The sequence below is a fragment of the Boleophthalmus pectinirostris genome, unplaced genomic scaffold, assembly GCF_026225935.1.
Source record: "Boleophthalmus pectinirostris isolate CB_2022bp ecotype Guang Dong unplaced genomic scaffold, ASM2622593v1 HiC_scaffold_10, whole genome shotgun sequence".
Taxonomy (NCBI): domain Eukaryota; kingdom Metazoa; phylum Chordata; class Actinopteri; order Gobiiformes; family Gobiidae; genus Boleophthalmus; species Boleophthalmus pectinirostris.
The window spans coordinates 33,490,856-33,505,462 of record NW_026570971.1 but is presented as its reverse complement, the minus strand read 5'-3'; the positions used below and the strand labels follow the sequence as shown (position 1 = coordinate 33,505,462).

The 14,607-nt window shown below is 38.7% G+C and overlaps 1 protein-coding gene across 1 annotated transcript in view; it reads left to right on the top strand.

The window, feature by feature from the left end:
- Nucleotides 1-9,486, top strand: part of LOC110153425 (nesprin-2-like) — an 80,903-nt gene extending 71,417 nt beyond the window's left edge. Inside the window, exons 18-26 of the mRNA XM_055162169.1 lie at nucleotides 744-862; nucleotides 1,026-1,155; nucleotides 2,563-2,768; nucleotides 3,399-3,629; nucleotides 3,993-4,121; nucleotides 4,377-4,568; nucleotides 4,696-4,773; nucleotides 5,143-5,189; nucleotides 7,288-9,486. Coding sequence (XP_055018144.1) covers nucleotides 744-862; nucleotides 1,026-1,155; nucleotides 2,563-2,768; nucleotides 3,399-3,629; nucleotides 3,993-4,121; nucleotides 4,377-4,568; nucleotides 4,696-4,773; nucleotides 5,143-5,189; nucleotides 7,288-7,504 — 1,349 coding nt within the window. The 3' untranslated portion in view covers nucleotides 7,505-9,486. The remainder of the gene's footprint in view (nucleotides 1-743; nucleotides 863-1,025; nucleotides 1,156-2,562; nucleotides 2,769-3,398; nucleotides 3,630-3,992; nucleotides 4,122-4,376; nucleotides 4,569-4,695; nucleotides 4,774-5,142; nucleotides 5,190-7,287) is intronic.
- Nucleotides 9,487-14,607: the final 5,121 nt, after the last annotated feature.

Here is a 14,607-nt window from a genome sequence, read left to right as displayed (position 1 = left end):
ATAAACTGGTGCATTATTATTATTATTAAGTTGGTTTGGTGGGAAAGTACCTGTGTTAAATAGATAGTTCATAGTTTTATATCAGTTAAGTGGCAGTTTATGGAAAAAAGTTGAAAAGTACAAAAATTTTGGAGTTTTCAAACTGAATCCAAAATGCAGAGACAATCTAGGCACAAGGAAGGCATTTTTATGACACTGTAAACCTTCATATAACTAAATAAAAGTGTAGTTGTGTCTTTTTATCAGTCTAATCATAATTATTGTAATTTAGACTAGTTTTGGCCTTTGTTTACGTTATGGTTGCTAGGTAACTGTTATGATATCTGCTGCCCATGTCCAACCAGGAAGACGAATTATAAACTTCACATGAAATTTAAAAACTAGGTCAAATTTGGCCAGATTTTTAGTAAAGTCTTAGTTATAATGACAAACACTTAAACAAAGTTATAATGATGTAAGAAATAGTAGTTTAACCTGTCATATGTACTTTAATCTCATTTAAAATCACTCTATACTGTGTACACAAAAACATCCAGTGTGATTTGTGATGAGACTGCCCCATTTTTGCACGAAGTTGCCTTGAATTTAGTGTTTTATTTTGCACGTTTTGACCACATTTTCTGTCATGCATGTCACAGCAGATGGAGAACACTGCTTGGACGGACTTCATTACTCCTCATTTCAAACGTGTCATTTAAACAATACAATTCTTAGTTTAATGTTTGATTTTCTTGTGTTTTTAGTGAAGTCCATAAATGAACGACAGAGCTGGCTCCAGGACGAGTCTCTGAAACATCAGATGCTGCAATGCCTGCACCCATCTCACCACAACGGCGCCCCCTACCAGCAACAACACGGATATGTAAGGACAAGTTATAAATTCAAATCCTCTTCAAGATCTAAACCTCTCAGTGTCTCTTCCTTTTTATTCTTTGTATAAACTGCTAAGCCTGTAGATAAGACCTCCCCACACCTGTTCTGAAAAATGTCATACAAGTTTAATGTTTGATTTTTTTGTTGTCCAGGTGAAGCTGATGTCTGAATGCAGCGGCAACATCGACCGAGTGAACCAGGTCAAACTGATCCTGAACGACGAAGAGGAGCTCAGTGACAGCGGACTCACTCAGAGCAGCACAGACAGGCACCACAACACAGGTACGGGTTTTATTCAGAGCTTTTCACAGTAACTCAAACACGTTTCACAATAAAGTAACATAAAAACAAGGGCAGGACAAAACCAAACAAGCAGTGAGGAGCGGTCATGTGTGGGGTTTTAGACTGTGAGTTTTGAGATGTTTTTTGAAGGTGTTTATTCAGTCTGAGTTTGTGAGGTTGAGGGGAAGAGAGCTTTAGTATTATGTAACATTTGGACTTTTTAAACCATTTCCAAACCCTTTAGTTTTATTATTTTACATTTGAAGACTTAAAGATGCACAGTTAATATACTATTTTCTGTATTCTGCATTGTTGTCACCATGGAGACTGGAATGTTCCGCAGTATGGTATCAACCCATGGATGCAAGCATGTTACACTACCAAAATACTAAGAACTCTAAATCTTATTTACAGTGTTGGCCTGAATTACTGGATCTGTGGAGGGACAATTCAACTTACAGTAAAAATGCATGATTTAAAGCAATAAAACACGAGTTAAATAATAGGAAGATATACAGTACATGAGATATAGTCATTTTGTGGAGCATTCTAATGAACCCACTTGGAAAACCCACTTTCTAAGCATGTACTTAGGTCCAGCACAAACATAAAGGAGCCAGCCCAGAAAAAATGTGTAATGTTTGATATTTGTTAATCAGAAAGATGCAGAATCATGTTATTAATATTAACATTCATAATCACCTACAGAACATAAATCACAGACTACAACATATGAACCAGGACTAAACCAGGACTAATCTTGGACTTGAGAGCAAGAGAGAGAACCCTGGAGAACCATGGAGCAGGGTGTCTGCAAAGTGCAATCAGGCAACAGCTGCACTTAACCCCGTGGGGCACGGAGCTCTGCACATCCAGGTCTGCCCCAATGTTTAGTCCTGGTTCAGCCCTGGTTTAGTCCTGATTTAGAACTGATTTAGTCCTGGTTCAGTCCTGGTTCAGTCCTGGTCCCTCATGTCACCGTAGGACAGTAGTGCAGACGTCCTGAGTCTGTACATTTAAGATGTAGCTATTTTATTTTTTTATATCTCACGTGGGGAGAAGAGGGTGGACGGCATACCCCTCGTACCACGCTCACTACACCACTGCCTATTGGTCCTGTATAATAGCTGTGGTGCTTAGGCTGTTGGGTCATAGTTTGACACTGACCTCTGCTTTGGTAAATTGGCCATGTGTTTATGTAGCTTTAGGCTCACTATAGGCTCTGTTCCAACCACAGAGATGTGAGAATGATTCCCTGCCTGGACAATTTACTGAATGTCTCTCTACACTCATCATACCCTAGTTTCATGCTTCAGTCTGTCCAATAACTCAAAGTAGAGTATATAATGTGTGTTTGCAGATATAAATACAGCTGCATGTGTTTTCAGCCTTTTGTCTTTCCCTCAGGAGTGATCGAGCGCTGGGAGCTGCTTCAGGCTCAGTCTCACCACGCGGACGTCTCACAGGATCCGCAGCAGTGGCACAAGCTGACCTCTGACCTCTGTGATGTCACTTCCTGGTTGGGCCGAGTGTTACCGGAGCTGGACCAACTCCAACAGCTCTGTCCCTGCTCCAGCCTCAGAGACCTGCAGGACAACATCTCCAAACTCAAGGTACATGTGAAAGAAAACAACACAACAGACTTTAAACTCAACAGGCACTAGAGGCTCATCCTCCAGCGACACTCTCCAGACTCTGATGCCAGGGTGTCTGCAGGGTGGAAAGTGTTATACCCTCACAGAAGGTTTTGATTTCCAGATTGTGTGGGGTCTACGTGGAGTTTTTAAAGACATTGTTTCCTCTTCAGAAACATACCTTGACTTATAATAACCCTGTTAATGAGGCCATCTTCTCAGAGCCTCAGAAATCACTTTGTTTCAATTTTTGTTGGTAGAAGTCGAGCCTTCTCCTTTGTTGCTTTTAAATCCATAAATCAATGTCAAACTCATTCGGAGCTTTTCACACTCATTACAGTGCGTGCTTATATTAACATGCCGGTCACAGTTTGGGTTTCCCTCGGCGGCCAATAGATGGTGTGCAAACCACTGAGCAGAGAAGTGAAGCTGAGACAAACATAAGCATTACTGTAAACATGAGAATCCAAAGCAAATGGGATTAAAACATGTTTAAGTGACATTAATAACAGATCCCGAACGTGTGCTTTAAACTGTTGCTGATGTGAAGTATCAGGAGATTTCAGTTAATGATTCTAACCTCCCCTCTCCTCTCCTCTGTGTGTGCAGGAGATGCAGAGGCTGTTCTGCAGTTACAAATGTCTCATGATCTCTGTGAACCTGGGCGCTCGGCAGCTGCTCCACACTTCCTCCTGCTCCTCTTCCTCTGAGGCCCTGGAGCTCCAGAACCTGCAGGAGATCCAGGAGGCAGTGGACTCGGCCAACCACAGCTGGGCCCAGGCCTGCTCCTCTCTGCAGGGCTGGGAGCTCCGCCTGCACCAGGGCCTCTGCAAGTGCCAGGTGTGTGTCAGATGCCCTCCCGTCCTCCTGTGTCTGTGTCAGATGTCCTCCCGTCCTCCTGTGTCTGTGTCAGATGTCCTCCCGTCCTCCTGTGTCTGTGTCAGATGCCCTCCCGTCCTCCTGTGTCTGTGTCAGATGCCCTCCCGTCCTCCTGTGTCTGTGTCAGATGCCCTCCCGTCCTCCTGTGTCTGTGTCAGATGTCGTCCTGTGTCTGTGTCAGATGTCCTCCCGTCCTCCTGTGTCTGTGTCAGATGCCCTCCCGTCCTCCTGTGTCTGTGTCAGATGCCCTCCCGTCCTCCCGTCCTCCTGTGTCTGTGTCAGATGCCCTCCCTGTGTTTCATCTCTTTCTTCCTCTCTCTTCAGGAGTTCCATGAGTCTCTTCACTCTCTGCTGCTGTGGCTGTCTCAGTGTGAGGGCCGACTGTACTCTGTGAACCTCAGAGACCAGAGTGTGTCCAGAGACCAGCTCGTCCAGCACAGGGACACGCTCCAGGTGAGAGGGGGCGGAGCTTAACAAAGGCTTTTATTTGTTATGATATAACATAGTGCAATGTTCAGAGAAAAAGAAAATGAACAGCCCTTAAATAATGTATTTATTCAGTTACTCAGAAATGTCACTATTTAGGTCATTTTAATATATTTATTCATAACAAGGATAGTGCACAGATATAATTAATTTTGCACCATATCATCTTAACGTCTTTCTGTAATAGGATTAAATGACCTTCCCTCCTTTCTCTCCCTCTAGTCTCTTCAGGAGGAGCTCCGTAGTCGTGAGGAGCAGGTCTCTTCTCTTCAGGCTTTGTCCTGTGAGCTCCTGGTGGACCTGAGCTCTGAGGAGGGTCTGGAGGCCAGAGAGAAGGTCCATGTGATCCACAACAAACTCAGACTTCTGCTGAGACAAGTGCAGAATGACACCAACACACTCAACACTAGACTGGTACGACTCCACAGTACTCACTGTTAAAACAAAGACTATGTATGCAACCATGTTTCTATGAATCCTGGATGACCGCTTACAACATGTTCATATCAAAACTCAAACTCACATTTGCTTGTCTTTTCAGGAGAGGTCCAGGCTGTTGGGATCTGAAGTGGACAACACAGAACCACTGTCCCACTCCACTCCTGTGAGCTCACACAAGGTACAGAGCAGACAACAAATACATCTTACATTCAACTAAACTAAACTTTTTATTCTCTTTCCATCTTAAAATGTGTCCATATGTAACTTATAGTAAATATTAAAGGAAAGTATAGTTACGACCCAGCTCTGCTAGGGACAGAGGAAGTAACAAAAGAACCAAGATGTAAAATAGTAAAACTAAAGTTGTAATTTATTTAAAAGGAATGTAAAAGGTGAAACTAACAAAAGGAGAATATTTACAATAATTAACAAAAGGAGGCTCTAAACAGAGTAGTGAAATGTATAACTAAAAAGTGACAGAATTAAATTGCCTTAACAGTATTAGATATATTTTATAACTCATATTAATAATCTTTTTTTTTTTCAGGAGGGACCCAGACTTCAAGCTGCAGAGGAACAACCAGGCATCAGGAGGTAAATGAAACACTGAAGTTACAATTATTCGTATTATATCTACTTTTAGGGTTGGTCCAATAAGGACCTGTGTGTTTTACAGTTTTAATGCACGGCACAGAGCCGTAGAACCTCTGCAAAGTGTATTACAACTGCAGAACACACGGCTCCAAGTTGTGCTTATACCACAATTACAAACTGAAATGTTTCACTTGTGAATCTGAAAAGCCCATTCACCGTCTGTAAATGTCTGAAAATCTGTAATTTTGTGTTTTAAATGAATAGTTCTTATTTCTATTCAGAGCAGCTGAGCATTTGTTTACCAGTTGCTATGGTGACGTGTTGGCCTCAGAGCAGTGATATAAAATGTGATTTAACTGTTGCCGAACCACTTCTGTGGTTTGACACGTGGCAGTAAACTGTTGGAATCAGAATCAGAATCACAATTTACTTGTCATTTCAGTATAAAAAAAATAAAAAATACACAGAAACGAAATACTGCACTCAGGTCCAGGTCAACAGCAGCACAGATAATAATAAGAATAAATAGTTAAACTATTGTATGTCAAAAAACAGCCCCCACCAGCCCCCGTTTTCTAAGGTGTGTTCCAAGTCAGTGCTATTTCTTGAGGTGCATTAGTGTCTGGGCTTTCTGACAGAATTAATCTGTCTCACGGCATCAGGGTATAAACTGTTCCATAGTCTGGTGGTCCTGGCCTGTAGATGGCGCAATCTTCTGCCTGATGGGAGAGCTGTAAAAAGTCCATGTGCTGGATGGTGGAGTCTCCCATGATGCTGTGGGCTTTTGTCCTGTACCTGCTGAAGTAAATGTCTTCTGTAGCATCTCCCTCTGAATGAAAACTGACACTTGAACTGGAGATTTTTAGATTTAATGGCAATAAATCCTCCAATCTGGAAAGCTGTAAGAGCTAAAAGGAATACAAAATACAGTGTGTAAATACGCATTCACAAAACTCAACGCAACTTTGATTAATATTTACATTCATCTTGACAACATCAATCAACAATGAGAAAAACTAGAGACACAAAGTTATTCAGAAGAAATATTTACATCAATAACAGACCTTTGTGCCTCTTCAGAGGGGAAGCTAAACAAAGACATAGAAAAATACCAAAAAACTATATGTACACATTTGCTCCGTATAACATTTTTCCCTTCTCGTTGTCAAGGTAATTAGATGAAGATAAACCCTTCAAAATAAAAGCGCTAAACATAAACGCGCAAGTTAATTCTTAACAACAGAAAATAGTGCAATATAAAAAAATAAAAATTTAAAAAAAGTCACAAGAGATTTAACAAAGACAAATTATAGGCGAGTTTCAGCTGACGTCATTGTTATTAAAAGCCGTGTTGCATGCTGGGAAATATTTTGGTCGGAGGCAAGAAACACGGTAGCGTCAAACACAGTGTGTAACCTGGTGTATTTATCCCTCATAATGGTAAATTCCTGCTGCATTATCGGATGCACAAATAGAAGCACGGAAGAAGGAAAATGTCTTTTTCGTATTCTGAGTGAAAAGAACCACTAACGGTGAATTAAACGACTTTCAAACATTCCACAGAGCAAACGTAGAAGATCCTAACAAACCGTGGACTCCAACAAGTTCAACAACACATGGAGACTCTTGGAGGTTTTCATCTTTTCTGCTGTGAATGGCCCAGGAGTTTCCACCAAGTCATTGTGGATATCACCAAAGTGAATATTTGTCCAGGTAGTTGGTGGACAAAACCAAATTTCTGGTCAGAATCGCCTTTTGTCGGGGTTGAAAAGGGTGATTTGGCTCCGTCGATGCTTATGACCAATTTCTGGTCAAATGGTCTTGGGTCCTCTGCCGTTAGAGTGGATAAATAACCGGGATCAATACCCTTTACGTGCTTTCTCGCTCCGTCCGTCATGTTGAATAGTGTTTCTTGCCGCCAAAATAATTCCCAGCATGCAACGGGCGCTTTTGTCAACAATGAAACTCGCCTATACTCTAGGTTGCTGTTCTTCCATGCAGGGCAGACTACAGCCGCAGAGCCGCAAGTCTCAGTGACCGTGGTATAAATATATATAACTATTATTGTTGTATAACTGTTATTTCCTCTGTGCTCCAGGGCCCAGCACAGAGACGCCTCCTCCCCACGTCGGCCCTTCCTCAGGCGGGTGCTCCGGGCAGCCTTCCCCCTCCACCTGCTCCTGCTCCTCCTCCTGGTCTTGGCCTGTTTAGTCCCTCTGTCTGAGGACCAGTACAACAGCTGTGCCCTCTCCAACAACTTCGCTCGCTCCTTCTACCCCATGCTCCGCTACACCAACGGACCCCCACCCACGTGATCTGCAGCCAAAGGACACCCAACCGCATCAAGGCAGCACCCAGGACTGCACCCAAGGGACCCCCAACTACATTACCTACACTAAACAGACACTTTTATCACCTTTTAGCACCCAAAAGACCCACATAAAACAGCACTGAAGGGACCCTCACCCACGTAAATATGAACACAAGGGAAGTAACAATAACCAAAAATCATGAGTGTATCCTCAAAAGTCTGCACTGTTTTCTTGCAGCTGCAGCTAAAACCACAGACGGAACTACATAGACCATGATCCTTTGCTCGTCGTTAGTACAGACTGCACTTTTAAATCTTTAATTTCATGGATTATGACAGAAATTACAGCACTAAAGTCTTGTCAAAGCATTTTAAAAGTTAAGTTAGACTCTCCATAGACTGTATATATAAATGGACATGCTGCTCCAAACAGGAAGTGAGCATGGGCAGGCTTCTGGCTCCATCGGCTCTGGCTCCAATTGACTTTATATTGAAAAATGGTCTCCTCTCTCTGTAAGTGCTACAGTGAGCCTCGTCATTTTGTTCTTCAAATATTCGTATTAACCCGCTCTAAATGATAATGATGTTTTAATTTCGCTATTTTGACCTGGTTCCAAATTCACTCCTATAACTGTCAGCCTCAATGAGCTTCATTTGACTGGAGCTGAACACTATAGGTGACGTCCCACTTGCTTAGTCCACTTCTTTACACAGTCTATGTTTGTGATAATGTCGTACCGTGAGATTTGGACATTGTTACATCCCAAACACAAACACAAACACGCACGAGCCTATGGACCATGTATGCTTATGTAAACCGCAGAGGAACTCACTCGAATACAACTGGAATTATATTTTTTGTCTACAGCCCAACAGCGTAATAACAGTAATTTTAGGCTAAATGAGGAAATGTGACCCGTGGAGAATTATACTTAATATTATCCTCCATTTTAACTGTTTTTGCACTTATACATTTTTAAATTCTAAGGAGAAAAAGTTCAAACGATGCTTTATTTTGACTATTTAAGACGTTCTATCGCACATTTAGAAAAAATATTGAAATGCAGTTGAGATTTCATAATTTATTTATTTTTTAATCTCTATAATTTATCTGATTTAAAATATTATCAGTTTTCAAAAGTGTCCTGTTTTTATAAATTACACTGCAGTGAATTGTAATTTTCAACTATGACATACCAAGTCATGGGCAATTTGTGTGACATTTTGCTCAAATTCTAATATTTAATAGGTCTAAATGTAGATTTTATCACTTATCAAAAATGTTCCAGATGTTAGGAGTCAATTTTTCTCGACCATCAAATGATTTCCAAATTTTGCATTTTAATTTCGACAAAAAAACAAAAACTGAAATCTCAACTGCTCATTATTATTTATTTGGTTTGAATGTATTGAACTAAAGTCTAACCAAAGTTTAATCTTTATTTTTCCTGTATTATATAAGCATTTTTATATTTTTGGACAATTTGGATTTCAAACCTGATATTACTCTAAAGGTGCGCAACATTTCCTTTCAAAATAAGAGCCTGTTGAATATTTTATCCAGACTAAATTAACCCTGTATTTATAATTGTATTTATTTATTTTATTTGGAAAGATGTAAAAATTCAAGCCATATCACCCATTTCCATAACGTCCTCGTAGATTTTTTTGTTTGAAATTGTCATTTTTGGACCTGAATTTCTCAAAAAACCAAAGTGTCCAAGCCATTTTCCTACACTGCAGCTATTTTTCACAAAGGGAGGATATAATGTACTTGTAGCATATTTGTACAGAGCTGAAAATGTTTTTGCTTTTGCTGAATTTTAGAGATATTTATGATAAAGTATACTATGTTTTCAGAATCATGGAGTGTTTTGATTTTTTGCGTTGTTAGTAAAAGTAAATTATCGTTGAAATTCTGTAAAAACGTGTGAAATTTTAAAGGGACAGTGCCACAAACTGAATGTCTAAGTTCTGTTGTATTATTTATCCATTTTTGGTTTTGAGTAAAAATTGAAATGTCTAAAACCAGTGTGTGCTGTTTTTATTTTATTTAACTTTTTTTTAATAATTTAGCTTTTCATCAACCTTCTTACTTAGAGGAGACAGGACATCTCCACATCTTTGTCTCCATGGAAATATTATTGCTTTATCCAGAATGTTCCACAGTATAGATTAAACCTGTCTACCACGAGGGAGACGAGCAGGTTCCAGCCCTACACTACATTACAGTTCAGATCTGTGGAGAGGCGGTCTTATTCACAGAAGGAATGATTGTATTTTTGAGCAACAAAAACACCTGCAATGAGTAAATGATACAAGGATGTTTAATACATGACAAAAGAACTGTTATTAAACACTTTTAAATCTGAATTCTTTTCTGTTATAATTCACACAAGATCTTGTCAATATATATATATATATGTGTGTGTGTGTGTGTATATATCATATATAAATATACCATGACTTTTTAAGTACAATTTACTTTAATATTCATATACATAACACAATATTATTATTATTATTAGTAGTAGTAGTACTATATTCATATTACATTAATATTATATATTATATCAACATATACTGCATTTGGTACTTTGGTTTAAAGACTTGAAATGACTTGAGGACTTATGCGCCACTGGCTCAAGACTCGATTTGGATTTGACTTGGGACTTGACTTGGGACTTGACCTGGACTTGAGGACTTGAGGACTTATGCGCCAGTGGCTCAAAACTCAACGTGGACTTGACTTGGACTTGAGGACTTAGGACTTGACCTGGACTTGAGGACTTATGCGCCAGTGGCTCGAAACTCAACATGGACTTGACCTGGACTTGAGGACTTGCCTGTATTTGACTTGCAGTTTATATACGAGTATTTATATGAGTTGTAGAAATGCTCAATTTTCCTTTCTAAATATTTTGACAAGATCTCAGTGTGAATGATTCTGATCGGGTTTTTGTCATGTCGTCTACACTGAAATGGAAGGATCATGTTTTATGTAGTTCCCTGTTTTACTGTATTGTTCTGTATATTACTGTAGTACATTTGAGGATAAAACATCACTTCACACTGAAAAAAATAAAACACTGGTTTAATTTACAATTTATATAGAAATAATTTACATCTATTGTTAATTGATCATAATTGGTCAAACTAAAAAAGTTTATATTATAACAGTTAATAAATTATAAATTGTTTCAACAAGAAAACATTCGTTACCTCAACACGCAAAAGTTAATTGAGTCAATTTTAAAAAATTCATTAGCATTTATAGGCCAATTTAAAATTCTAGATTAAATGAATGTACATGTAATAGATTAATCCAATCTATTTGGTCCTATAATCTTAGTAATTTCACAACACATTGAATGATTTTACTTTTTATTAACAGTGCATAAAAGTGAACATCACAGTGATATGCAAGTAGTTACGCAACAACTTATGACAACTGCCATTGTTTCCTCCATCACACTGCATTCTTGCTGTACCTGCAAAACATGAGTAGATTAGCACAAAATATAATTTTCCAATGATGTATGCATTCTAAGAATTTGTAAAAGATACTTCATATTCTAAAATTTTATGCAAGGATTTCAGATGGTGGGAAGTGACTTCATAACTATATATAAAACAGATTTACTTTGAGAGAAATCTCCATACTTATGATGCATAAATTTAAACTTTGTGCCAGTTCTTTTCATGTGGATAGATCCAGTGATTATAGAGATGGAGACCATAGAAAATGTTGGGTTCACGTGACATCACAACATTCTACAATCCCTACAGTTTAAGACTGAGCTGGAGGTCAGTGGAGAATTCTATGGTAGAATTTACAGTTTAATTGCTAATATTTTAAAATTTGCATCAACTAATATGTTGTTATATAATTAATGCATTTTTTAAAAATAACAAGATCACTACAAATGAATTTATTCACTAACAGGACCACTGTAAATGGCATTTAGAATCTGAATGGGCTTCAGGGGGGGGGGGGGGGGTCATGTGATGGAACCTCCTCTAGAAAACTTTCATAGTGAATCTTTAAGTATCCCCAAATAGCTTAACATTTTAGAAGATTGTCCAAAAATAAAATAAACTACCTATATAATTACTTAAGTGCAAACCGCTTATATTTAAATTGTATGCATTTATTATTAATTTTATTATTTATTTATTATCTATTATATTATATTATTCTTTATTATCTATTCTCAATCAGAATATATTGGATTTATTTTGGAGCATTAAAGGGTTCATATTACACTATTTTCTGATCTGTTTCCTCATAAACATACCGGGAGTTGTGTTTTGCTTCATTCACATGTTTAACACAAAAAAGGGTCATCAATTATACTGCCAATTGGTGAGGAGTTTGATATAAGACATGACAGGCTTTAATTTTATATACCGTTATCATACCTGATGTTCTTTTATTATTTCATAAACAGGGTCTTCAAGGAAAATCAGCAATCTGAGCGCCTTGTGTAGATACATCCAGTGCAGCATTCAGTGAAGCCTGCAAACATAAGAATACTGTTATTTTTCTCAATACTATTCTTGGTACTTTTCTTTGCATTCAGATGTGATGTAAACATATTGAACAGACAGGTGAGTAGGGCGTGTCCTGTCATTAGCACCCTATCTTGTTGTTGTACAGAAAAAGCTCATTTTGTCCGTTTAAGGCCCCTATGAGTTACCATGGAGTTCCTCTCAGGTCATCTAGAAATGTACAGAGGAATGGTGTAACAAAAATGCTGCATTGATAAGATTTTTTTTTTTTGTATTAATAATAATAAATACAGTAATTTTCAATCCTTGAATTACTTTAACTAATTCATACATTAAAAACAGTAGGCTACTATACGATGTTCAGTTATAAATCCATACAAATGTGCATGCAAATGAACCAGAGTGCACAGCTGATCCTTGTGTGGGCTTACACCATGGATCTAGTCAAATATACGCGCTTAAGTTTCACTTTTGTTTTCTTCGTGTAGCCCTCTTTACATTAAGCAGCGCACGAAGCACGTGCTCTTTATTTTGATAAACAAGTTCAAGCACCTGCTGCGCGGTCACCTGCACGGAGGAGGACGACTATGGAGAACTTCAGACGGACTCGTTTGGATATATACACCACATCTGTGAAATGCGCTTTTACAAAGACCAACGAGGAGGAGGATTTTGGCGGAGTTTAAGCTCATATTATTATTAGTTTGGCTTCAACTTTACGCGTCTGGCTGCATCTTTACGCAGACGCACGCTCCACACAGGAGTTTGGTTCATGTTATCTGTTTGGCTTCAATTTTACGCGGACATTACAGACTGAATAAATGTGGATTTATCATTACGTACTGACTTTTAGGAACTGTAAAAGGCTGGATGTATTTTCGGGTGGATCAAAGTTTTATGTGGCACGTCGTTTCTTCATCTCTTCTGTTTTACATGTAAGATGTCACACTGCGCTTCGTTTGGACACACGTAGAATTATGTTAAAACATGAGTGCTGTTTGTGCCTTTGAGTTTTAGGGCGCAGTGGTGACGCTCGCATTTAAAGCAAAGGAAAACTGGCACCGAAAGAACGTTACTTTTTCAATACCAGTACCGGGGTTTCTGTACCCAACCCTGGGAGCGGGCGAGGGGAGAGCGAGCGCGTTCATTTATATGTATATAGATGAACTAATTTAGTTTCATAAAAGGTACAGTTCAAGGGCCCTTCCCAGTCTGGAGGAACGGAACACGCGCCGCTCCATCAGCCGCTGCCCGCTCGTTTGATCCCGGGACTTATGCCTCCGCCACATTGGGTTTAATAGTTACACCTGGCCGTACCGCGCAAAATGCGTAAATCTGGTGCTGACTACTCGCAATTTGACAAGTTTACACCAGTGTATAATAACAGCTGGACCGGTTCACCAGCGCTGGCGATGTATTGATGTTAGCCCAAAATGATCCGCGCAAAAACGGCGCAATCTAAAATCCAACTAATCACTCGTCATAAGCAAACATCAGGGTAAAATCGCGCATGCTGTCCAAAATAAATCCCCTATTTTATCGCTCTGATGACCCAATCAATGAATTCAATATCTAGAAGACACACTTAAAACTAGCTAATACTGTATTTTTTTTATCACCTCCAAGTAGCTAACTTTTTGTACCTCTTTACATACAAATGGGACACATATACTAAGTAAAACAAAACAAAATGTGTGTTTTTTTTTGTTGTTTTTTTGTTTTTTTTAATTACCTTTCACCGTGGAGAAACTTGAGAGGTCAGAGCACATGGCACATGTCACATTCTACTGTGTTATTGGGCAGAGTCACGTGAGGCTGTTGTCAGTGCTGCCCCCTATGGTGGATGGATTGACTTGGCACAGCGCATGCGCAAGACATGCTCAATGAACATTCATTGGATCAATTAACTATTGTGAATTACTGTTGATTTGCTTTAATCAATTAGATGCAGATAGAAAAAATAAATACAAACACAAGATGTAATGTGTATTGTTTAAATTGTACCGGCCAATTAGATTTTCTTTGTTTAAGCCAATGGGAAAAAACATATTGAATGAACAGCAGCAATGTTTCACTTTTTTCAGTGCACTTACTGTTGCCATAGTAACAGAGAAGTGGGAGGGACATGTTCCAGTTTGTTCCTGTGAAATGAAGTACAGCACGTATCAACTGTAAAGAGACAAGTATTTTCTAAAAACATATTTTTAGAAGCATCAAGTCCAAGTCAAGTCCCAAGTCACTGACCTTCAAGTCCAAGTCACGACTTGAAAGACCCACCTCTGCCAGGGAATTGTGTTCTATATAAAACTGTACATGTAGAGTCAGTCAAAACTTGTCAAATGTACAGAGATGAAGAGATGATGACAAATACAATTATAAGAAAACACTTATTTTGCTGAAATCATGTTTAAAATATCAGAAAATTGTGTTTTCTGTGTGTAAACTGTGCTGAACTTTTGGATAGAATTCAGAACTCTCTACTTCCTGTAATTTTCAACATTTTTTTTCAGCTTTTCTTCACAAATTGCTTCTTGATTTGTGTAAAACTATCATTATATTTACAACAGGTATTATCCCACTAAACTAAGTACAAAT